The sequence below is a fragment of the Phocoena phocoena genome, chromosome 12 (genome assembly GCF_963924675.1).
Source record: "Phocoena phocoena chromosome 12, mPhoPho1.1, whole genome shotgun sequence".
NCBI lineage: Eukaryota > Metazoa > Chordata > Mammalia > Artiodactyla > Phocoenidae > Phocoena > Phocoena phocoena.
In genome coordinates, this window is record NC_089230.1 from 14651396 (window position 1) to 14677526 (window position 26131).

Below are 26131 nucleotides of genomic sequence, written 5' to 3' on the forward strand. Positions count from 1 at the left end.
CAGTCCTGCTCACCAAAATTTACTGCATAAACTCCAAGGTCATGGGAATTCCCTGGCGGTCCAGTGGTGAGGACACAGTCAGGACACAGAGAGAAGCCGGCATCCACAAGCCAAGAAGAGGCCTCAGAGAAACTAAACCTGAGGGCACCTTGATCTTGGTGAGAAAATAAATTTCCGATATTCAAGCCACCCATTCTGTGATATATTATTATGGCAGCCCGACCAAACTAATACAGCAGGATAACTGCCTGGTACTTGGTGTCAGTCTAAATACTGCATGTCCGGTTTAAGACACATTAAAGCAACCAGTTCATTCAATTAATTCAATCCAGCATATATCAATTTTCACCAAAATAACTAATGCATGCATTGTTAACTGGGGGGCAGGGGGGTCTACTTGATATCACATTGTACCGACACACTAATTACGAAAACAGTTTGTAAAAATTCAAAGTATGGCGCTCAAGAATAAGACTCAATCGATAGGCTAAAAAGTTATAGAACTTAAGCTCAGAGAATACACCTTCCAGAGATATATACAAATATAGATCAGAGGATTTATGTTATCAAAGCATCCTTCCATATAGTATAGGGACATTGTGCTTTAGCATATACATTGCCAGGACCATTTGGGGGTTGCTGTATTAGGTGAAACTGGAGCTGTTTTAAGAACGTCCTTCAGACCTAAATGTCAAAAGGCTGAATGTTTTTTTGGCTGTGCTGTGCAGCACGCGGAATCTTATTTCCCCCAACAGGGATTGAACCCGTATGTCCTGCAGTGGAAGCATGGAGTCTTAACCATTGCACCGCCTGGGAAGTCCCCTAAAGGACTTTTTTAAAATAAATAAAATGCTAAATTTAATGTTTCCTTTCTTGGCTTAGTTACCATTAGAAAACCATTAACTGCCTCGATCCCTCCAAGGGAAAGGGTCTGAATCTTGGTATGTTACTCGGACAAGCTATAGGCCATCTTACCTACGCTCCTCAAGTGGGCCAGAGCATCCATCCTATTCATGGGTGCCCTGGAGTAGCCTCAAAATTACAGCCATTTATAGGTAAGTCTTTGCAGTAATTTAAGATTGACTGACAGTCTTTATGGCACTTATCAACATCTTGCACTCATTCTGGGCCAGAACCAACCCCTATTACACGATTCTGATCTCCTCCCATGTAGGCAGAGAAAAACGTTACTTTGTGGCCACATTTATGAAGCTCCTTATCTTTCTTGCATACCTAAATAATTACATATGGAGACATTCTTGAATGTTTTCCCCTCCTGAACTTTTTTTTTTGTTTTAATTTACTTATTTTTGACTGCGTTGGGTCTTCGTTGCTGTGCGCGAGCTTTCTCTAGTTGTGGCGAGCGGGGGCTACTCTTCGTTGCGGCGTGCAGGCTTCTCATCGCGGTGGCTTCTCTTATTGCGGAGCACGGGCTCTAGGTGCGTGAGCTTCAGTAGTTGTGGCACGTGGGCTTCAGTAGTCGTGACTCGCGGGCTCTAGAGCACAGGCTCAGTAGTTGTGGCGCACGGGCTTAGTTGCTCCGTGGCATGTGGGATCTTCCCGGACCAGGGCTCGAACCCATGTCCCCTGCATTGGCAGGCGGATTCTTAACCACTGCGCCACCAGGGAAGCCCCCCTTTTGAATTTTTTGTTCATTAAGGTAAAAACTTCAAATCTAGAAGATGGCTTTTAAGATCAAACTAAAACGAAAAAACGTAAAAGTGTTTTTATAAAAAGCCATAATGAAATTGACAAGTAGAGTCCCACCTGCCTAAAGTCACTTGCATATCTTCAACAGTTAATCCATCATTGTTTTTTTTAATGCCTATATTACCAGTACTGCTGATGTGACTGTCACAGAATTTCAGAGACAGACAAGGATGTTCATTTTACAGATGAAAACTGCTGCTCAATGAGATAAAGGGATGTATTCAAGGTCAGACAGAAAACCACTGAAAAAAGCAGTCTCGCCAGTGTTTTACTCTCCTGGAATGAACTGATTATAAAAGGGAGGGAGGATGGATAGAAGTCTTACTCCTTCTTCCTTCACCCACCCCACCCCAAATTTTCAAGTTAGAACAAAAATAAAGGTTCATTGCACTGTCAGACTTAAATAGACTTCAGAGGGAAAAAAGCTCTATATAGCTTGGATGTTAGTTACTGAAAAATAAATCTGTGTTTCTTTAAAGATGAAAGCAGTAGAGTATTTGTACCAGAAATTTGTCAATGACATAACTAATTTCAGAGAAGCACGCTAAAAATATTGCTGTGGAGCAGAGGATTGAATTAAAACCAGTTCCCAGAAAGTGCAGACTGTAGGACTTTTGCCTAAGTTCGAGGCCTATTTTGTGAGTGTTTCAAAACATTACAAAACAGGATACAGCTTGAGAAAATGTCATGTATTAATATTGTATTTGAAGTACCAAAGTGTTGGAAGGGAGACCCCTCTCTGTCTATCCAGCCCTCATATTTGATAGCATCACTGGGCGTTCTTATTTAATTGCAGGCAGGTCAGGGTCTGATTTCATGTTTCCAGGCAACAACACCTGGATAACCAATGGTGGGCACCTGTGAGAGCCCAGCACCGGAAAGTACCAGCTTTGTCAGTGCTGATGCAGCAAAGGAAAGGGAGCCTCGGATACATCTAGAAAGCTCTGGTATTTACGTAGGGAATGAACTGATATAAAGGGAAAAGCAAACAGATCCTCCTCTCCCATATGAGTGAAAATGTAATATTGTTAACTCTAATTTAAAACTGTGTCTTCACTTAGTCAAATTTTTTTTGAGCACTTACTATGTGTCAGACACTGTTCTAGGCTCAGGGGATTCAACACTGAAGCACATAGATCCCACCCCGACCCCCCCATCCCAAGAAATCTCTGCTCTCATGGTTCTTATATTTTAGCAGAGGTGGGAGGTAAGAGACAGGCAGACTGAACGCCAGATGTTGACAACTGATGTAGAGAAAAATAAAGGAGGCACGGAGGGTAGTATTTGTGCAACACACATGTCTTCATGAGAATACTAACAAGGTACCAATTATGTCACAAACTGAAGGAGGAAAGGGATTGACTCATAAAAACATTTCTTCCCAGTTGGGAAAACTGTATCACAGAGAAACAAGTATTTTGGAGGATCATCTTTTAACAGCAACCTAGAGCAGCACTTGGGGTACTCATTCTTCACATAAATTTATTAAATGATCAAAAAGCAAAGAAGAACAACTTTTAACTCCCAAATGGATTTTCTGTAAGGTGACAAGATCCACGGGGAGGGCTGTGATCATATCCCAAAGGCACTGTACACCAGAAGCTGCCAGGTTCAAGCAGCAAATTCAATAAAGGCCAAGACAATGACATTCAGCACTGTCAGAAACATGAAATTAATTCCCCACAGTGCTGCAGACTCAGCTTCTAGATAACTGAGCAACGGATCCTCCATTTTGGTTACTGTATCTGCAGGGAAAATATCAGGATGTAGAAAAGTAGAACCTTGAGAAGGATAAGGAACACACTCTCTTAAAGACTTCTGCTTTAAGTGACAAGATTTTTTTGGCGCGGGGGGGTATTTTTTCTTGGGGGTGAGAGGATGTTTTCCAGGCTCGCCTCCCAGGTCAGAGAAATCACGTGCAGTGATTCACGTGCATAGTTCCTTAAGCAGCCTCCGCGCCATTCTGCTCAGCATAGCAAAGCCTGTTCCCCCGGTTTGCCGGCTGATACTCGCGGCCGACCCCAGAGTAGCAAACGCCAAGGGCAGAGTTCTCAGCTGCCGCTTCATCGCTGCTGGTGTAAATGCCCTCACTCGGGGTATGCAAATAGTATAAGGCATATGTGTGCACAAATTCAAAAACCAAGGAGAGGACCACCACCGTGTGTTTATTCTTTCATACAAGCAAATGTGACCTGTGACGGATGGAGAAAACATAACATTCACAGGCTTTACAATGTTTGCTGTAGCTACTCTGCAGAAAGAAAAATCTCAAAGAACCCCCAAAATAACTGTCTTGTAAATGGTACATTCAAATGTACTAAGATCACAGTCACGTGATTAACTCGTATATGGCAATGAGTTCAGTAGGCACTTTAACAAATATGTTATTATCAAAATAAAGAGGTCTTGGGACTTCCCTGGTGGCGCAGTGGTTAAGAATCCACCTGTCAATGCAAGGGACAGGGGTTCAAGCCCTGGTCTGGGAAGATCCCACATGCCGCAAGCAACTAAGCCTGTGCACCACAACTACTGAGCCTGTGCTCTAGAGCCTGCAAGCCACAACTACTGAGCCCACGTGCCACAACTACTGAAGCCCGTGCTCCTAGAGCCCATGCTCCACAACAAGAGGAGTCACCTCAATGAGAAGCCCACGCAACACAATGAAGAGTAGCCCCAGCTCGCCCCAACTCGAGAAAGCCCATGTGCAGCAACGAAGACCCAACGCAGCCAAAAATAAATTAATTTTTTTTAAAAAAGAGGTCTTAAGATGTTTGATTTTGTAATCCTTAATTTCCCCATCTGTTTGGAAAGAAAATAATCTGCCCAACAGATACTAAGACTGAATCAAAAAAAGAAAAATCTAAAAGTTTTAATTTGCAAAAATTTGAAATCTAAAGTTGGACCCGGACTGAGATATAATGTTTTAAAAATCATTCTTGCTCAGGCACCCATAGAAACTCATAGAAAACCATATAAACGATAAACTATAGAACAAATGACAATCTGGGTTGGGAGGGGTCTTCTTTTTCTTTAATCTTTCCAGCAGAAGAGATTAAAATCAGCAGAAGCAGATTTTCCACAAAACAAACGGCACTTCGTGCGGCCCCTGTGAGTGCTAGGCGTGGCATGGCTGGATAGAACCTTCTGGTTCGGAAAAGGCTGTATAGTGATAAATGCTAAATCGCCTAAAAAGAGCTCAGAAAAAAGGGACTAACTCCAAAAAAAGGGACTAACTCCAAAAAAAGGGACTAACTAACTCCAAGGCTAAAGTAATTTGTTGTGAATTCTTTTTTTTTTCATTTTAATAAATATTTGTTTTCATGCCTGACTGTATACTCTGTAAAAGATGGCCCCTGAAATTATATAATCTTCAAGCTCCCTCCAGAACACACACACACACACACACACACACACGTGTGTGTATATCTATATCATCTATATCTATATATATATGTGTGTGTGTATATATATCTATACATATATATAGATATATAAGTGTGTGTGTGTGTATCTGAACCCTACTGCATAGTTTTGAAAATATTTAGTAAGCAGATCCCTTTTTCTATCATTTAAAGAAAGTTTACAAGGAAACAGGATTTCATTTTCATTATAGGAAGAGGACTGGTTCTGAATTACCAGGATTTCTGGTTTCAGAAAGAGAGTAAGTCAAGGTAGAAGCACATTTTGCATATTCTACATTTGTCTAAATATTGTCTGTCACTTTATTTATTTATTTTTTTCTTTTGCGGTACACGGGCCTCTCACCGTTGTGGCCTCTTCCGTTGCACAGCACAGGCTCCGGACGCTCAGGCTCAGTGGCCATGGCTCACGGGCCCAGCCGCTCCGCGGCATGTGGCATCTTCCCTGACCGGGGCACGAACCCGTGTCCACTGCATCGGCAGGCAGACTCCCAACCACTGCGCCATCAGGGAAGCCCTGTCTGTCACTTTAAATTAAAACCCCTTGAGCAGGAATGCCCCTCATTTGTAGTTTTCTCCCATCCAACGATCCGCCTATGGCAGGACCAAATTCCACTGCCGGCCAATCCTCCTAGGGACCAGGGTGGCTCAGGTCTTTCCTTACTGAAGTGGGCAAGAGTAGAAACCAAGGCCCACCAAATCCTACAAATAAGCATCACATACCAAATTATGCCTTCATTTACATTACAGTAAGCCGCCATGTAGGACACGGATTCCTGGAAATACATAAAATCTAACCACAGGTTATCACCTATGTCAAAATAAAAGCATGAAAAAATACTGTTTAATAATTTAACATAGAGAATTTTCTGCATTTGCATTGCAGACAAAATAGGAAAAGAAAAAATAATAAAAACAAGAAACACCCTAACAAGCCAAAGCAATAACAGTTCTGCTCAAAACAGTAAAAGCTCATCCCAAAGGCAGAGCCTCCGGAAATGCCTCTGGCGGGGATGGGGTGGCCTCTGCAGCCCTGGGCCACACGGGGGTCCTTTCTAGGCCCGCAGGCCTTTTCAGGATCTTGTGAAGGACAAGGTATATTAATCACCACTCTTCCTGCAAGAGGCATCTGTATTTGCTCAGACCCCCAAGGCCATGGTAGGCTCAGGGAGACAATGGAATAATCACAGGGTGGGAACAGAATCACTTTCCGTAAAAATCAGTGTTTAAACACATGGCTGAAAAGTGAAAGAAATTACATCTGGACTAAAGGAAGATAGCCAGCGGATCTCCAGTAAACAGGCCACAGATTAGACAGGATTTTCACGCTACCTAGGATTGTATGGAAACAAGGGCATCACTGAAGCCCCTCCCTTCTCTTATCAACACTCCACACCAGATCAGATGAAAAGGCCTGGCCCGACACTCCCTTGGGGGTATATTTCAGTGATCCCACATCGCCGAAGCCACTCGCCTTTCAGAAGAGCCCTCCAACCCAGCGCACTTTCCCTTCTGGGTTTTCATTCTACCCCTTGCTCAGAAGATGCCATCCCAGTGGGCAAGCCTGTGGATGTGGCCCGCACAGCGGGTGAGAGCTCGTGCTTGGAAATCTGCTGATCTGGGTTTGAATCGAGATAGGACCTGTCTCACCGGGTTACTGCCATACTGCACAAAAGGCACAGTTCCAGGACCCATAATAAAAGCTTGTGAAGTGTTGGCTGTTCTTATTCTCCTCCCTTCCGGCTGGCAGCCCCTGTCCCAACAAATCTAAACCTAACCTCCCCTCAGTCCCCAGACCTTATCCCACACCCTGACCTCAAACGAGGACTCCTCCAGAACTCTGAGCAGCTCTCATCTCTTGCAAAATTCATTAGGTAATCAACACGTTGCCTTGTCTTAACTTTTTTTTTTTTTTTTTTGGCCATGCGGCATGTGGGATCAAACCGACCGGGGATCAAACCCGTGCCCCCTGCATTGGAAGCCTCGAGTCTTAACCACTGGACCACCAGGGAAGTCCCCCTTAGTTTCATCTTAGGGAGCCTTCCATAGACTAGCTTGTCTCCCCTGGTGGACCGTTTCTTAGCTTTCTTCACCCTCCCCAAAGCACAGGGCACGGTGGCTTGCCCATCCATGGAAGGCTCCAAATCGGCTGTGGCTTGATTTGATTCAAAAGTTATCATGGGAAGGACAGAGCGTGGGACTCTGGAATTTGAGTTGGGGCCGTTCCAATTACTTTGGTAGAAATTATTTGAAACTCTCGTACTGGGTCGTGCAGCTCCTCTTTCTGTGAGGCTGTATGTATTTCTAGCTTTATATGGTGCCTGTGGTGCTATAGAAAGATCAGGATTCCCACCAACTTCAAAAGCAGCCCCCTGCTTGCAGCAGCTCCACAGGGGCATTGAACACGAGGAGAAACAGGTTCCACATGTTAGAAGAATCTCATCTCACCGAGGCAATGGCCAGCCTCCTTTCACAAGACTTTCCCTTCATCTGTCTTATTCATATTACATGTAAGCGTGAGTTCACTTACGGAAAATGATCATTCTGTGCCTCTTCAACAGCAGTGGCTAAATGATTCCTTTATGACTAAATGGAACAACGAGACAAGAAACAGGAAGGTTCTTCTCCAACACGTGGCCTTCGCAAGAGACCTACTTGTCAAGGTGCTTGATTCTGACCCCCAGGTGTGGTCCCCAGCCCCTCCACGGGCTGAAACCAAACCAGTGATAGCATGGTCACAGATTTGCTTTCCAATAAACACCTCTTGAGGACCTCTGGGCTCAAGAGCTATAACACATGCACGTATCATAGTTTGGGCAAAGAGGTATGCACCTTGAAATGTACACTACCAGAAAAATCTTCGCAAGGCCAGTAGGCTACTCTAGAGTGAGAGATACTGACTCTGAAAGCAGCCAAGACTTAAGCATTTCCAACAAGAATTCACGTTCGACATCAGACAAGTAGTTGGAATAAGGCAACAATAACAACAACAAAAAGATCATGAAGTTTCAGGCAAGGATGCCTAAGAAAAAGGAAAAATAACTTCACTTCCATACCCAACCGTTACTATAAGCTCCCACGGGGCTATGCAAACGGCCAGATAAATACTTCTTTTTGCAATCAATTGATTGCTTTTGTTGTCAACGTCACCCACCCCCGGGTAGGATGACAGTGCCCATTCCATCCAGGCCTGTTTTTATTGTTCTGCAGGGATCCGTTGCAGGTGTTGTTTGTCCTCCAGCCCCTGGTTCTGCCCAGTCCCCCGCAAGGCGACTTACCATCTGTGACAGTTTCCTCCTCCTGGCCATTCAGGGCTCCCTCCTGGAGGCCTTGCTCGGCTAAGCCGTTCACAGTGGACAGCTGACCATTCTTCTGTAGTAGCTACGGGGAAGACAGAACCATGTAAACTTAATTTCAATCTTCACAACCAAGTTAGAAACGATACTGTAAGTTCGAGAATATAAATCATTTAGAGGAGAAATACAGAGAACTGGAGGGCTAGTAACGGTGAAGAGTTAAGTCTTTTTTTTTTTTGTCTGAATGATCCAGCTATCTTACAAAAGATACAAGGAGCTATGAACAAGCAGATAGGACTCTGTATCTGGATAAAGGTACACACCATTCATGCATTCGTTCACTCTTCTGAGAAACCAGACATAGGCCTGACACACAACACCCATCATTCCAGGTCTGTTTGAGATTTCACAACGACTAAGTCAGGTGTGGTCCCAGACACTTTGAGCTTACAAACTACTGTGGAAGGCAGACAGCCCTCTGAAAAATATTTTTTACTTTAAAATAATGTTTCCTTGTGATTAGACACAAGATATGCATATTTGGCTGGAATATATCTCTAAGCGACAATGTGTCCTTCTCGGGGAAGAGGGCAGACATTTAAATAAATAATTACTGAATTGCAGCTATGGAAACTGTCACGAAGAAGGAATACATACAGCAAATGACAACAAACAGAGGGCCATGACCTAGGCCAGGGTGTCGTGAAGGCTTCTCGGAGGAAGTAAAGGTAAAGCTAAGATCTAAGATGCCAGCAAGGGGTATGTGAGCAAAAGGTAAAGGGGAGGCAAGTGAGAAGGCCCCGTGGTTCAAAGGCCAGTGGATCCAGAGCCCAGTGAACAAAGAAGAGACGCCTAACATGTGTGTTCATGACTCATTGTATTTTCCTTAAAAATATTACTAAAACGGTGGTTTACAATCGTCCCCATAGGGTAGCCCGTGCAATTGACGTCATCAGATGCAAAAACAGTAGACATACAGACATGCCCAGTTGTTTTTTTTTTTCCGCCCCACGGCTTGCAGGATCTTAGTTCCCCAACCAGGGATTGAACCCGGGCCCACAGCAGTGAAAGCGTGAGTCCTAACCACTGGACTGCCAGGGAATTCCTAAGACATGCCCTAATTTTTTAAATCCTGATAATATAGGTTAAAAGTTTTAAACCAAATAAAAATCGTACAATAGGGCTTCCCTGGTGGCGCAGTGGTTGAGAGTCCGCCTGCCGATGCAGGGGACATGGGTTCGTGCCCCGGTCCGGGAAGATCCCACATGCCTCAGAGCGGCTGGGCCCGTGAGCCATGGCCGCTGAGCCTGCGCGTCCGGAGCCTGTGCTCCGCGACGGGAGAGGCCACAACAGTGAGAGGCCCAAGTACCGCAAAAAAAAAAAAATCGTACAATAACCACTAAGAACCTAAGGATTTCAACAATGCTTTACGGTCCACATACATTTCTCATTTTCCTTAAAACCAACTTAGCGCGGTGCTACTGTTTCCATTTTACAGATGAAGACACTGAGACTCAAAGTGATTACAGAGGGGAAGGCTGGCCGGCCATGGGTCCCAGAGCTCAGCCATGGCCTGAAGGCCAGGGCTTACCACCAACTACTTCCAGAGATTTTTCTTTTTCTTCTTCTTTTTTTTAATACACAGATGGTTTCTTTCTTTCTTTTTTGTATTTATTTATTTGGCTGCACTGGGTCTTAGTTGCGGCATGCGGGATCTTTAGCTGAGGCATATGGGATCTAGTTCCCTGACCAGGGATGGAACCTGGGCACCCTCTATTGGGAATGCAGAGTCTTAACCACTGGACCACCAGGGAAGCCCCCAGAGATTTTTCCGCAACACAACAAAGCGTTGGAGGACCTGTTACTGAGCACAATGACAAAATGCCTTAAATAGTATCCCAGAGTACCCAGACCCCATCACGCCAAAGTAATCTCAAAGCTGGACACTCTGTTTGGCATCATTCCATGCCGTTTACAGGCCAATGGGGGCATGCTGGCCAAACCATAGGCTTCCATCAGAGCCTTGAAGGGAGTAGATCCAATTCAAGACGATCAATCCAGAAGGTTCGAACGGTGCTGAAATGGATTTCACCTGGCTGTTCCCTGCTCCCAGCAAAGATGCCCTGCAACTGCAAAAGCTGCCTTCTGAAATACCGCCACTGTAATACTCTCACTACAGATGGCAGAGCCGGCTTCAAAATGCCCATGCTGAGTCAGTGCATTAGAAAGGAGCCCATGCTGAGTCAGTGCATTAGAAAGGAGCCCATGCTGAGTCAGTGCATTAGAAAGGATGCTCAGACTACACTTCCACTTAAAGTCTTCTCTTACCAAAATATGAAAGATGGGAGTTTTAAATGAAACCTAAAGACGAAAGCACAGGAGATGGGGCAGGGGGATATCCCCACAAAATGCTCATCAGCAAAAATGTCAACGTTTAGGAGTATTTTAACTAAATTCCACTAGTCTTACGCACGAGTTAGACTGAGATTTCATTAAGAATGTGATGAAGAGCTAGTGGGGGAAAGCAGGAAATGCATATTCTTGTGGGCTACGTGGTCAACCAATGAACCTGAAACCTAAAAAATTGAACACAGATAGCAGGGCATGGCAACCTAAGCAGGGGAATGAAAGACAGCCATTCTAGTACCTCGATTTCAAGTCAAAAAACGTTGGTCAACTGTGCTCCTAGTTTAGGACCCAGAACTCTGAACTTTATTATAGAGTCTAGAGTTCTACAGAGTTTCTATAATTCTTGAGCTGTTTCTCACAATTCTTCGTGAATTGTCAAATCCAAGACATCTTTAGCAGGAGTCAAACTGAGTATCTTCAAACTTGAGGGATCTATAGGAGACGGCACAAATTTTCATCTACTCTTTTAGAAGTGTTACACGTATACAATGATGTATTACATTAGATGATATAAAACAAAATGAGTCTTTGAGATCACCTGCCAGCCCCCTTTAAAGTCAAGCGTGATAAGTAAATTGTGGATTAGTTATTCCCCGTGACCACAGGGCAACTGTCTTTACCTCAGAAAGGCACTTGCTGACTTAACTTTGGTGACAATTTATGACAGCGACATTACTGAAACTGAGTTTTGAGCTTATTTTATTATATGTGTAGCTTGGGTCCAGCAAGTGTGCCCAAGCTCTGACCCATGAGTGATGTCTTGAGCACTCAAAGCCCGTGACACACCAGCCCTCCACACAACAATGGGACGTCATTCCATTCAGCCGTACTCAGACACTTCCACCATTCTGTGTTTCACTTAGAGATGCTTTTTACAAAATCTCACGTGTTCTTGTACATGGATAATTCACTTTTTGGCCAACCCAATCTATGGTGTTTTTGTTTTCCTTTTCTCCCATTCCCAACCATCTAAATAATTCATACTATTGTTAAGGGTTCAGGTGCTTCCGAGAGTTATCAGCACGTTAAAGTCACCTCAAATGGCAAGAAACCTAACCCACGATTCCTTAACGCTTACGTTCTTTCTGTCTTTTCTATGTGTTTACATGCACACAAGCTTTCTTTTTTTAAAAAACAAAAATGGGGACTTCCCTGGTGGCACAGTGGTTAAGAATCTGCCTGCCAGTGCAGGGGACACGGGTTTGAGCCCTGCAGGAAGAGCCCACATGCTGCAGAGCCACTGAGCCCGTGCGCCACAGCTACTAAGCCTGCGCTCTAGAGCCCACGAGTCACAACTACTGAGCCCGTGTGCCACAACTACTGAAACCTGCGTGCCTAGAGCCCGTGCTCCACAACAAGAGAAGCCACCACAAAGAGAGGCCTGTGCACCGCAACGAAGAGGAGCCCCCGCTCGCCGCAACTAGAGAAAACCTGCGTGTAGCAACGAAGAACCAATGCGGCCAAAAATAAATTAATTAATTTAAAAAAGAAGGAGAATACATGCTTTTATAATCTGATTGCTTCGTACACTGTGGATGCATTTCTTTGTCACTAAACACACATCTGGCTCGTCCTCAGTCTTTCTCTCTTTTCTCTGTAACTCAGACGCCCACAGAAGACAAGGATTTCAGTTAAGCCCAGATAGACCCTGAAAGACGTACAGACACAACTCAGTGACACACGGAGTGGGAAGGGCCGGAACCAGATGAGATGCGAGGGGAGGAAATCGGTACAGGATTGAAGTTTCCAAACGCGTTCATGCTGAAGCTTCCTCACATAACTTCTTTTTTTTTTTTTTTTTTTTTTTTTTTTGCTGTACTTGGGCCTCTCACTGTTGTGGCCTCTCCCGTTGCAGAGCACAGGCTCCGGACGCGCAGGCTCAGTGGCCATGGCTCACGGGCCCAGCGGCTCTGTGGCATGTGGGATCTTCCCGGACCAGGGAACGAACCCGTGTCCCGTGCATCGGCAGGCGGACTCTCAACCACTGCGCCACCAGGGAAGCCCTGTCACATAGCTTTATCCATCCACCTTGTTCTTACTTTTATGAACAGTTAGGTCTTTTGAGATGAGAACTAGACTTCAAAGGCATGCTTTTTGCACTGAAACACAGCTAGCACCAGGAAACCTATTTTCCCACTGGATTTCTGCTTCAAAAACGGTAAACGCCCCCTTTGAGCAAATCAAAACCCTAAATGTTTTCAAGCTTATCTCCCTTGAGTGGGTCAGCCAGAGTTTATTCCCGTAAAGCATTACCACATTACAACTAAACAAGCTTTAAAAAAAAATCTTGAATGCTTCCAGCAACAGTGTTGTCCTCTCATTCCTCTAAGGACAACAACAGAAAACATCAAAATGGTAGCTAAGGCACGGCAGAAAAGCCACCCAATGTCTCTGTCCCCTTTCCTTCTCCACAGGACGGCCCACAACTTGCTCTGAACTCCTTTGCAGAGTAAGCTGTAGGGGTATCAAGCTCTTTAATGAACATGCTAAACCATGAACAAAACGGGTGAGCTCCTGACATGTGTCAGGATGCTGGGGGAAAAGGAGGTGAGCCTGCAAACCATTTCCTCACAGAGTGATGCTCCCGGCTCCACCATCTCACTGCAGGACCAGCACGGGTGGGAGCGGTCAGAGCCCTGCAGTCCACACAGCAGATGAGGCTCTGAGCAGTGCCACTGGTCCCAACAATAACAGCAAAACCCAAGAAGCAGAACTATTACATGGCTGTAACCAGGAAGGAACCAGAACCTTGTCAATATAAGGAGAACACATGCACAAATGATGAGAATAAAAAAGATAATCTGGAAATGATTTTAAATCCCATGACAGAACTTATAAAGAAGACTCTTCAGGGACTTCCCTGGTGGCACAGTGGTTAAGAATCCGCCTGCCAGTACAGGGCCCACGGGTTCAAGCCCTGGTCCGGGAAGATCCCACATGCTGCGGAGCAACTAAGCCCATGCGCCACAACTACTGAGGCTGCAAGTCACAACTACTGAGGCTGCATGCCACAACTACTGAAGTCCGTGCACCTAGAGCCCGTGCTCCGCAACAAGAGAAGCCACTGCAACGAGAAGCCTGCGCACTGCAACGAAGAGTAGCCCCCACCCTCTGCAACTAGAGAAAGCCCGTGCGCAGCAACAAAGACCCAACACAGCCAATAAATAAATTAATTAATTAATTTAAAAAAATGGTATCAACAAAGCACATGTAATAGTGTAGAGATGTATTTTATGTTGTAATATTAAATTTAAAAAGCCAACTAGGGGCTCCCCTGGTGGCGCAGTGGTTGAGAGTCCGCCTGCCGATGCAGGGGACACGGGTTCATGCCCCGGTCCGGGAAGATCCCACATGCCGCAGAGCGGCTGGGCCTGTGAGCCATGGCCGCTGGGCCTGCGCGTCCGGAGCCTGTGCTCCGCAACGGGAGAGGCCACAACAGTGAGAGGCCCGCGTACCGCAAAAAAAAAAAAAAAAAAAAAAAAAAAGCAAACTAAACAGTTATAGGTACAATATGATTACAAATCTATATAAGAACATACCCCAAATAGCTAAATAAGTGGTGATAACCATTTTACCAAATTGTTAATATCACAGTATAGCAAATAATCATCGGGGAGGGAATTATGAATTTTTCATATCCTTTGTTTTTCTACTTTTCTGTGTTCTGTTCCTTGTCTAATACACCTGATTACTTTCATAACTGGATGGTGGGAGAGAAGCTTTTCCTTCACACGTTTTCCTGTCTTATTGTCAGTATGGCTGGAGACAGTTCAGAAAATTCTGCTTCACCGATTGCCAGTCACGTGGATTTTCATGGGAAACGAGAACTGCTTTAAGACAGGAACTTGACACTGAGATCATATTTCAGGAGGCTTTTCATACAAACTAAGCCGTACTCACTCCTCCACCGTGGAGGACATGGTGGACTCAGAAGCAGAGCGGAGGGCTGGGTGCTCTGGGGCAAGATGAAATACTTCACCTCTGGAGTTTTATCATTGTCGTAGGCTGAAACTTGGTAATTCCAGGTCAGCAAACAGGAGGTGGCTGGGAGAGCAGGGTCTGATCTGCCATCTACTTGATCTTTGGCCTTGGGAACATTATTTAGCTTCTCACAGCCTCCTCTCTTTTTCTGTAAGCTGGGGTAAGAATTCATTTTCACCTACCGTAATGAATAACTGCAGTTTCACCCCACACATGTTAAGTGGCTAATAAGTCAACTACTAAGTAAGTTTTAGCAGTTCTTGTTCTACCATTTGGTCAACAACTGCGATCTAATGGGAATGAATTGTCCTGTGCCCATTTCCCCTCTAAAATGAAACCTCCAAGACTTCCTTCCTGTTGCCTCCAAGCTCTGCACCCAATAGAACATCTGGTGTAAAGACTCCTAATTAGACTTCTTCTAATTTTCTAATGGTCTGGGTGGGAGAAGAGAAGCAATGCAGTTTATACAAAGGTCTAAATGGAGGGGAGCCACCTGAGTTTTTTCTTTTCTTTGTTCTTTTCTTAACCCTATAAGGTACAGGGGAAACAGCAGACAGAGCACAGTCAGGCTCCTGTCAGCCATGGAACCTTATCTCTGAGCTCATTTTCCCAATTATAAATTGAAACTAATACCATCTCTATTTTCAGGCTGGTTGAGATTCAAATGAAATATTTGGGAAAGTTCTCTCTCTAAATGGAAAAGCTCTCAGAAGCCATTTTATGTCTGTCCACTTGATCAAATCAAGGCAAAGCTTGTACTCCAGTATTTTTCCAGCCCTCATATCACACTAAGGATGCCTTTTAAAAATTGTCCTCATGTTTGTGTTAAAGAAGGTTTCTTTCTTTCTTTTTTTTTTTTTTAATGTGATTGGATTATAGCTGATTTACAATGTTGTGTTAGTTTCAGGTGTACAGCAAAGTGATTCCATTTTCAGATTCTTTTCTCATACAGCTTTTTCAGATTCTTTTCTCATATAGGTTATCACAGAATATCGAGTCGAACTCCCTGTGCTATACAGTAGGTCCTTGTTGGTAGTGTGTGTATGTTAATCCCAAACTCCTGATTTACTCCCCCCGACAACCCTCGCCGCAAGGAGGGTTTGGAAGGAGGCAGCATTAGATGTGAGATGATAAGAAATCCAACAAAATGAGACATCTGTGTACAGGGACCGCATCTCACTACACCCACTCACGGGCACTCGAACAGGGTTGTAGCGCAAGACTCAGGCAGCCCTACAGTAAAATGGCTGTAGCCTTGCTTGGTCACAAGAAGAGAAAACAATGGCTGGAGAGAGGTAGCCTTTTCTGCCTAGGATTCCTGCTTGGTTTGACCCTCAGGTAGCAAAAGCAACTTATGCTGCTGTGGGAATGGGGCTGTAAATGACATGCCATGCATCCACACCTCCACACCCAGAGCTGCGTGGGAGCTGTGAGTGAGCCCATCCATCAACACCGACTAAAACGCTGACCATCCTTTTGGCTGAAGACTCACTACATTCAATAGCCACAGCTCCAAACAGTATATTCACTCTAGAGCCATGCTGTCCAAACAGCAAACATGAGGACCATGGTGAAAGTATTTCATTCCCCCTTTTATTTAAACACAGGCACACAAAGCATTTTCCAATGTATTTTAAAATTTCTAGAAATAGGCTGAAAATAAGAGGCTAAAGGCAGAAACTGATGACTCCATCAGCAGTCCGTGTTTATAAGAATTTTAGAGGGGCAACAGCCCTAACTGTTGTGAGCAAACTGGATTGAATTCTTTAATCCCTCTGTGCCTTCCCCTACACAGCCATGCTTTCCAACAAGTTAGCTTTAAGATGCTGTGTCTTGATATGAAACCTCTCTACCACAAGGACACGTCTCCTCTGAGATGCAGAAATAAAACCGTATGAAAACATCAGTTGTTAAAATAATTTTTTAAAGATTTTCTTTAAGATTCTAAAAAATTATTGTTAATTCTATAAAGAGTGACAATAACGTGGTTAGGTTTTTATAAAGCCCTCAACTGGGGGACTTCCGTGGTGGCGCAGTGGTTAAGAATCTGCCTGCCAATGGCGGGCACACGGGTTCGAGCCCTGGTCTGGGAAGATCCCACAGGCTGCAGAGCAGCTAAGTCCGTGCACCACAACTACTGAGCCTGTGCTCTAGACCCGGCGAGCCACAGCTACTGAAGCCCATGCACCTAGAGCCCATGCTCTGCAACAAGAGAAGCCACCACAATGAGAAGCACGTCCACCGCAAGGAAGAGTAGCCCCCGCTCGCCACAACTAGAGAAAGCCTGCATGCAGCAACGACGACCCAACGCAGCCAAAAATAAATAAATTTATTTTTAAAAAAAAGTCCTCAACTGTTAGAGATATATAATAATGGAGCTATAGACGACATATCTTGTATTTGTTTTAAAATAGGAAAATAAAATTTAAAAATTAGACAAAATAAGACTGGCAAAATGTTGATTACAGCTGAAGCTAGGGGACGGGTACTTGTTGCTGTTCTCTACTCTTGTATACATTTTGAAATCTTCCAGAATTAAAAGAAAAAATAACATTTTCTTTAGTGAACCTTCTCACAGAGTTAAATTTTGGGGTATAGCCAATAAAATCTGTAGACTCAAGAAAACCTCAGTGCAGTCGAGAAAATTTCAAAAGTTTTATATTTTAAACAGTAAAATGTTTCACCCCTTGGTATCATCTAATTTCTAATTAGCTCAAGATATACAGTAAGCAGGGCTAAGGCAATTCTTAAATATTAAGATATATTTCTAGTCTATGAATTTAAAAAAAGATTTAAGGCAATCTATAAAAGAAAAATGAGAACTTTTAACTTGCAAAGCTTTTCAAAGAGAGAGAATATGAACTACTTATCAAGTTTCAGAGGTATTGTCAAAACATCGGGCCAAAAGCTCTCTCAAACCACATGAAATTGAGAAGAGCATGTACCCCAGGTCAGGGGTGCTTCTAGCGACCTCTAAAACGGAGAAGTCCTTGTCTCCAAGAAACTGGCCTTTAGAGATCTCTTTCTGATGCCAGCTTTCCTCCCGAAAAGGAGGACAGACCCTCCTGTCAGTGTGGCAGCTGTCCCACCTCTTAAAATCCTGGTGCCCTGAAGCCTCTGATCTTTAAAGAAAACCTCTGTTTATTTTTAATTTCATGCTACTTTTTTCCACTCGTATATTCAGCAAACAAAACCGACAAACAAAAATACGCCCTTACTGGCTGGTAACTTTGCTTTAAATATGAGTGAGTTCATTTGAAGGACCAGAAAAGGGGGCGGCATCTCATCACCATCACCCAGAGTCAGTGTGGCCCCCTTCCTTCCAGCCCCACCCAATGAAAACAGTGGTCCAGCTGTCTGACCCTGCACATGCTACCAATTTATCCTGCTGGTCTTTACTTAGAAATCTGACTGTGAGTCTACAGTGCTGTTCAACTAGACAACATCCTCCAACCCACAGCCAGAAGTAAAAATATTGGCCAGAAAGCCACATTTAACCAAGTTTATACCTAATTGGCGGAGAGCAGTTTTGTCGTGCTGCTGTTTATTTTATTAATTTAATTTAATCAAAGTGGAAAAAATTCTGATGTTCAGAATACAAAGATTAATCTTATTTTGCTTTTGAAATTGCATTGCTCCCTATTTATGGAAAGTTTCTGGAACATTATCTGCACAGCACATGAGGGCCCTTAAATGCCACTTGGTGAAGGGTGTACATACCAGATAGACAGTCTCTGGTCATTGTCTACAAATCGCTAATTTTCCTGTTTCTCGTAGTTTTCAGTAAAATTTGTGAAAATTACTTAGTATAGTTTTAGGAGGAATAACACAGGCTCACCCCTAGAAATGAGAAAGAATGAAAACTAGGAGATGTCCATTAAAGTCCCTAGTTTGCTTTTAGCCTGCGAAATTAAATTTCAATTCAATTGAATGTTTCTACTCAAATATTCAAATTGTTGAGTGTCTTAGAAAGTAATATCTCCCATATTATTTATTTAAATCCCAAGGGACTTGGCCACTACAGGTGAAGTCATTTTATGAGGAATGGTGTCTACAATTTAGGCCTCTAAATCTCAAAGATCAGCATTTTTCAAACTGGTATCCAAGAATATCAGTATACCAGGTATATCAACACCTGTGTATTACCAGGCTTCTCTCAGAAGCGTTCTGGGCTCAAAATCAGCTTGCAAAACTCTGACCTAGACAGTTAAGCAGATTTAATTAGAATTTAGAGACTCCTGAATGTGCATTCTGAACCTCTAAGGAACAAATCATTACAGCATTTTCTCAAGTGACTTGCCCACAGAACCCTTTTTGAACCACATCCATTAACATCTACCATAAGTAAAGACACCAAGATAAATGCAATATGTTTTAACACACGACATTTCAGTCAAATATTCCCCTACATTAAAACGTTATAGTTGTTTTAAAAAGTATTAAAACTCCTGGGTTCTCTGGGAAAGTATGTAAAAGAAAACAAAGAGCTCTAAATCTGGTGAGGTAGGAGATCAGCCATGCTGATTTCAAGCAAAGGGAATTTATAAGATCTCTGCTTGAGATGAAGGAAATGAAAAGCACCACCGACCCAAGATAGCAATTCACTGAGTGAAGATAGGTCACCACAATTCCATTACGTGAAATGCCTACCTGTATTGTTTGGAGTCCTCACACAATTGAGGTCTGTATCATACTTAGGACAGAGAGATGCTTGATAAACACAACTTAAGAAACCTGTGTGGACAGCTAAGTCAGAGGACTAATACTACCTAACTTAATATAAAACTACAGTAATCAAAAGACAGTATGGTACCGGTGAAAGAATAGACAAACACATCATGGGAACAGAATAAATTGCCCAGAAATAGACACACACAGATACACTTCTAATCTTTGACAATGGAGGCAACTTAATGGAGAAAGGAGAGTCTTCTCAACAAATGATCCTGGAAAATCCTATGTCCACTTGCAAATAAAGCTGTGTGAACATTCGTGTACAAGTCTTTGTTTAGATACATGCTTTCATTCCTCCTGGATAAATACCTAGGTGTATTTCCTAGGTATTTATATATTTATATACCTAGGTTATATTGTCGGTATATGTGCAACTTGTTAAAAAAACTTCCAAACTCGGAGCTTCCCTGGTGGCAGAGTGGTTAAGAATCCGCCTGCCAATGCAGGGGACATGGGTTCGAGCCCTGGACAGGGAAGATCCCACATGTCACAGAGCAACTAAGCCCGTGAGCCACAACTACTGATCCTGCGCTCCAGAGCCTGCGAGCCACAACTACTGAAGCCCACACGCCTAGAGCCCGTGCTCCCCAATAAGAGAAGCCACCGCGGGCTTCCCTGGTGGCGCAGTGGTTGAGAGTCCACCTGCCGATGCAGGGGACGCGGGTTCGTGCCCCGGTCCGGAAAGATCCCACATGCCACGGAGTGGCTGAGCCCATGAGCCATGGCCGCTGAGCCTGTGCGTCCGGAGCCTGTGCTCCGCAACGGGAGAGGCCACAGCAGTGAGAGGCCCGCGTACCACACACACACAAAAAAAAAACAAAAAGAGAAGCCACCACAATGAGAAGCCTGTGCACCGCAATAAAGAGTAACCTCTGCTTGCCTGCAACTAGAGAAAGCCCGCGTGCAGCATCAAAGACCCGACGCAGCCAAAAATAAATAAATTTAATAAATTAAAAAAAACAAAAAACTTCCAAACTGAACAACATGGATTAATTTTATTTTATTTACTTTTTCTTAAGTTTTTTTTTTTTTTCATGTAGACCATTTTTAAAGTCTTTACTGAATTTGTTACAATGTCGTCTCTGTTTTGTGTTTTGGTTTTTTGGCCTGGAGGCATGTGTGATCTTAGCTCCCCAACCAGGGATCAAACCTGCACCCCCTACACTGGAAGGCGAAGTCTTAACCACTGGACCATCAGGGAAGTCCCAACATAGATTAATTTTAAAATAATTATGCTGAGTGAAAAAAGCAAGAGAAAACTATACATGTGGTATATTCCATTTATATACATTTCTAGAAAATCCAAACTGATCACAGTAACAGAAAGAAGATCAGAAGTTACAGAAAGGAGGGGGAGATTACAAAGAGGCATGCAATTTGGGGATGTGTTTGATGTGCTCACTATCTTGATGGTGACGATGGTTAGACAGATGTAGATGTACGTCGACATTTATCAAACTGTACACGTCCATTATTTCTCAGTGAAGTTGTTAAATGCAATGTGAAAAAAAAAGAAAGAAAGAAACCTGGGAATCCTAGGCCAAGTCTCTGAATCACCAGCGTCCTCCTCTATGTGGAAACTATGCAGAGGAATTAGGACATGAGGCTTCCCTGATGGTCCCCACAGCACACCCACGTGTGCCATCTCTCCTCAGGGGGTAGTGCTAACACTCGTTAAGAACCAGCCAGTCCTCAGCCTCCTAGAATCAGGAATGAACTCTAAGCATTGAACTTGAAGAACTGTTTTTTTTTCCCTCCACCAACTTGTCCTGAACTAAGAAAACACAATCCTACTTCTATTATGTTGGATCAATGATACAATCCGTCTTACTTGAGTGAACTATGGCTGAACTGAGGTGTCCAACTGGGGGAAAAGACAGCATAAGCAGCCCAACTCAAAAGATTCTTGTGTTAGGACAGGGAACACGTTCCACTCGGGTTACTCCGTAAGCTCCCAAACCTGCTGAAGTTCCCGGTTTTACAGAAAAGTGAGCACCTACCATCTGTTGGTTGGTTATTTGACTGTGGCCCCAGTGGGATGAGGCTCTACAGATCTTGTCAAGTTAGACATCTCAGGATACAGACCCGGAAAGCTTATATTCTCGTGTTATGACAGAGCACGAATGTCAAGTTACTTTCTTCCCTTTTGATCTGTTGCACCTATAAGATGTACAGGGCAAAGCAACTGCCTCCACAAATCCCAAATGCAAAGTAAGAAAAATACTACTGTGAAGAGAACGATAAAAATGAGTAGCCTAAAAACATAAGATTGGTGTTTTGAAACTCTTCTGACAATTGTCACATGTCTAGTTCCTTTTGAGCCCTTGCACCAGAGTTTCATTCTTGTAGATTTAGAAGTCATGATCCCAATTCCCACCTAATCCTTACACACCATGTCATATTCCGGGAATTACTCTCTTGGTAAATGGCTGCTTCTTTCAAAGGATGTGCGTTCAGTAGTAAAATAATTACGTCACATCCTTGCTTAGGAATTCGATAATACAAAATGTTCTGAAGTCCACCACATGCCATAGGAAGGCTAAATAGTGTCTAAGCCTGACAGATAAACAATTTTGACAAAGGAGGAAACCAGCGTTATCTCAAGTAAAGTTTAGATTTTAAGGTTCAAAAAATTATTGATGCTAATATTACTTCTTTTTGGCCACGCCCCACGGCTTGTGGGATCTTAGTTCCCCGACCAGGGATTGAACTCAAGCCCTCCACAGTGAAAGCGAGAAGCCCTAACCACTGAACTGCCAGGGAATGCCCTAATACTACTCCTTCTGATGAAGGACTTGTCCCTAAGACACAAGCGTCAGAAACTTCACCACGGAGGGAGTCCCAAAAATACACAGTGCCCAAACTTTGCACAATAAACTCCAATCGCCAATACAAGACGCACATCTGGGATTGAGTACGGGTCCAGTGGTAGAGGCTCATCATTACCTGGTTATAGGAGACAAGGCAGAGATGAGAAAAGGGGAAACACAAGAAAGTCTCTTAAAAGAAGCTCTCCTTAGGGCTACCCTGGTGGCGCAGTGGTTGAGAGTCCGCCTGCCGATGCAGGGGACGAGGGTTCATATCCCGGTCCGCAAGGATACCACATGCCGCGGAGCGTGAGGTATGGCTGCTGAGCCTGCGCGTCCGGAGCCTGTGCTCCGCAACGGGAGAGGCCACGGCAGTGAGAGGCCCGCGTACCACCAAAAAAAACCACAAAAGAAGCTCTTCTCCTATTCTGAGATGTTTATTTGCTCGTTTAAGTAGCCCAAGGGAGCATGCATCACCTCCTTTGGCAGGTACTTCTACACCATGTTATTGTGGTAGAGAGAGATGGAACAGATGTTTACTCCAAATTTCGCCCAACACAACATACTTTTTTTTTTTGGCCACACCGCGCGGCTTGCAGGATCTTAGTTCCCCGACCAGGGATTGAACCCAAGCCCTCAGCAGTGAAAGCACCAGGAACTCCCAGCGACATACCATTTAATTAGGAATATAATTGAGACCACTGTCAAAGTTAAACAGCATACTCTATCAGTATGCAAATTTAGTGGTCATACTGCTTTTGAACCACATTGCTTAAAATGACTGCTGATTTAAAAAAAAAAATCCAGTTAGAGAGAACATATTGGTCATCTTGTTGCTACTTCAGTTCTAAGCTTGTGATCCATTTGACTGAAAAAGAAAACAGGCAAAGGTCTTGTCTTATTTTCGGTAAAATGAACTTAATTTGCAAAGATGGCCCATCTAAGATAATATGATTTAGAATCAACAATTGCTATCCTATAATGTTCTACCCTAAATATTTCTAGCACAATCACTGGAAAAGCTAAGATACAGAATAGCAAACCTGCCAATTGCTACTCCACAAAGAGCCGCGCTGCGTTTGCTAAAAAGCATCTATTGCTTCCTGGCCTGAATTCGAAACTGCTTTTTGATTGATTAAATGTCTGCCTCACATCTGCTTCTTTTTGAAGCCTGCTAAGCAGGAGGTTTCACTGCTAGAACCTCTCCTGCCTGAAGCTTTTAGGAGAGAAGGCAACCCAGCAAGGAAGGAAGGGGAGGGGGCCAGCCAGCGGCCAGTGAGAGCTATGTTAAGCCATCCCCAGGGACGTCCAGAAATGCCTCCTTCTATGTGAAAAACACTAAAGAAAGTTTCCTATACTCCGTGGCATGGATTATTTAACAAAGCTATTAAACATTTAGCTCTGATAATGGGCTTGAAGATGCCATTCTGGAGGAATCCATTTAGGGTCTGTGATGGTTAACAGCAGAATTAAAATGATAAATTGAAATGGGTTTCTCTGACGTGTGTACTTAGCCCTGTACTCCCCGGAATTCCAATGGCCTGCTGCATACCAGAAGAAGTGACGTGATCCAGTCCTGCAGCAACTGCAGCATGGCTACTGTTTATCAGTAAGTCTGGTCGGACTAAAACAAGGCCTTTGTCTAGGCCCACGGATTCACAAAGGCAGTTAATGGCAGAACCCTTCCTTAACCGGTAGAAATGCTACAAAGCTTCTCTGGATCCACATAGCACAGTGCAGCAAATGAAAAGCGGGCATCACAAGCAGGCAGATGGGGAGGGGTGCCCAGAGCCGTTGCTTATTAGTTGTAAGAGTTTTGAGCACATTTGCCATCCTCTGAGCCTCTGCTTCTTCACCTATACAATGGTGATAATACTATGCAGAGTTGTCATTGTGGCCACACCCCAACTCAATTAGGCCGGCATCTCTGGGAATGGGACCCGGGGGGTATAATATTGACAAAGGAAACTGATCATTGGTGAGTGGGGATACCGGATTCGGTCACTGGCAGAGACTGGAACCCAGCTCTCAAAAGGAAAACAAGAGGTGAGGGATAAATTAGCAGATATACACTACTATATATAAAACAGATAAACAACAAGGTCCTACTGTATAGCACAGGGAACTATATATACTCAATATCCTGTAACAGACCATAATGGAAAAGAATATGAAAAAAATATGTATATATTACTGATTCACTTTGCTGTACACCAGAAACTAACACAACATTGTAAATCAACCATACTTCGATTAAAAAAGTAAAGACAGGGGTTTCCTTGGTGGCGCAGTGGTTGAGAGTCCACCTGCCGATGCAGGGGACACGGGTTCGTGCCCCGGTCCGGGAAGATCCCACATGCTGCAAAGCGGCTGGGCCCGTGAGCCATGGCCGCTGAGCCTGCGCGTCCGGAGCCTGTGATCCGCAGCAGGAGGGGCCGCAGCGGTGAGAGGCCCGCGTACCGCATAAAAAAGAAAAGAAAAGAAAAGAAAAGAAACAGTGACTATTCTAAGAACAGGTTGATGCTGGTCCATACACTTCTTCGGTCTCAATGGTAGGCTTCCAAACCATCTTGTTCAGATGCCTCTTCCCAAGCCATGCCTCCTGGACAAATAAAAGCATCTTCAAACCAGACAAAGCAAAACCAAACCCAAACTGACGCAAACCCTAAACACGCTAGTCATCGTGTTCCCTAAGGAATAAAGAGTCACAACTAACGTCTCTGCAAGTTAAGCATCTCTCAGCCTTTACTTTGTAAATTTATTTATTTCATTTATTTTTACTTTTGGCTGCATTGGGTCTTCGGTGCTGCGTGCAGGCTTTCTCTAGTTGCAACGTGCGGGGACTATTCTTCGTTGCGGTGCGCAGGCTTCTCACTGTGGTGGCTTCTCTTGTTGCACGCGGGCCCAGTAGTTGCAGCACATGGGCTCAGTAGTTGTGGCTCGCGGAAGTTATAACTCAGGATGACAGAGATCCCGCAGTTCCAACCCTGGTCCAGGAAGATCCCACAGGCCGTGGAGCGGCTGGGCCCGTGAGCCATGGCCGCTGAGCCTGTGCGTCCGGAGCCTGTGCTCCGCAACGGGAGAGGCCGCAACAGTGAGAGGCCCGCGTACAGAAAAAAAAAAAAAAAAAAAAAAGTACTAGAAACTGGAAAATATATATGGCTTTCTTCACCATATAGACTGTCCAAACAATTTCCCTTTCCCTCTACAACTCACCCAAACAGTAAACAGTAATACTTTGAATATTTTTCTGCTTTCTTTACGTAATCAACTCCTCCCTTTTGGCATGAAACTTTTTTTTTTTTTTTTCCCTAAAAAAGAGTAAATTGCTACTGGAGAAGTTAATATAAAAAAAAACCTTTTGGGCTTCCCTGGTGGCGCAGTGGTTGAGAGTCCGCCTGCCGATGCAGGGGACGCGGGTTCGTGCCCCGGTCCGGGAAGATCCCACATGCCACAGAGAGTCTGGGTCCGTGAGCCATGGCCGCTGGGCCTGCGCGTCCGGAGCCTGTGCTCCGCAACGGGAGAGGCCACAACAGTGAGAGGCCCGCGTACCGCAAAAAAAAACAAAACAAAAATCAAAAAACAAACAAAAAAAACCTTTTGATTGTCTTAATACTCATTTGTCTCAAACTTGTGCATTGTTCTTCTAAAAAAATCCCCTTTTCACCTTTTCCATAAACTCTCCATTGAGGATCAGAAGCTTTCTGGTAATCAGTAGTTTGAAAAAGACACACACAGAAAATGAAATGCAGTTTTCTCTGATGGGTACTATTAC

General features: G+C 44.0%; 1 protein-coding gene across 2 annotated transcripts in view; it reads right to left on the reverse strand.

Moving 5' to 3' along the window:
- The window catches only part of AKAP12 (A-kinase anchoring protein 12), a 96779-nt gene that overhangs the window by 34166 nt on the left and 36482 nt on the right, over positions 1-26131 (reverse strand). For both annotated transcript variants that reach the window (XM_065889058.1, XM_065889057.1), the window contains exon 2: positions 8408-8510. In XM_065889058.1, coding sequence (XP_065745130.1) covers positions 8408-8510 — 103 coding nt within the window. The remainder of the gene's footprint in view (positions 1-8407; positions 8511-26131) is intronic.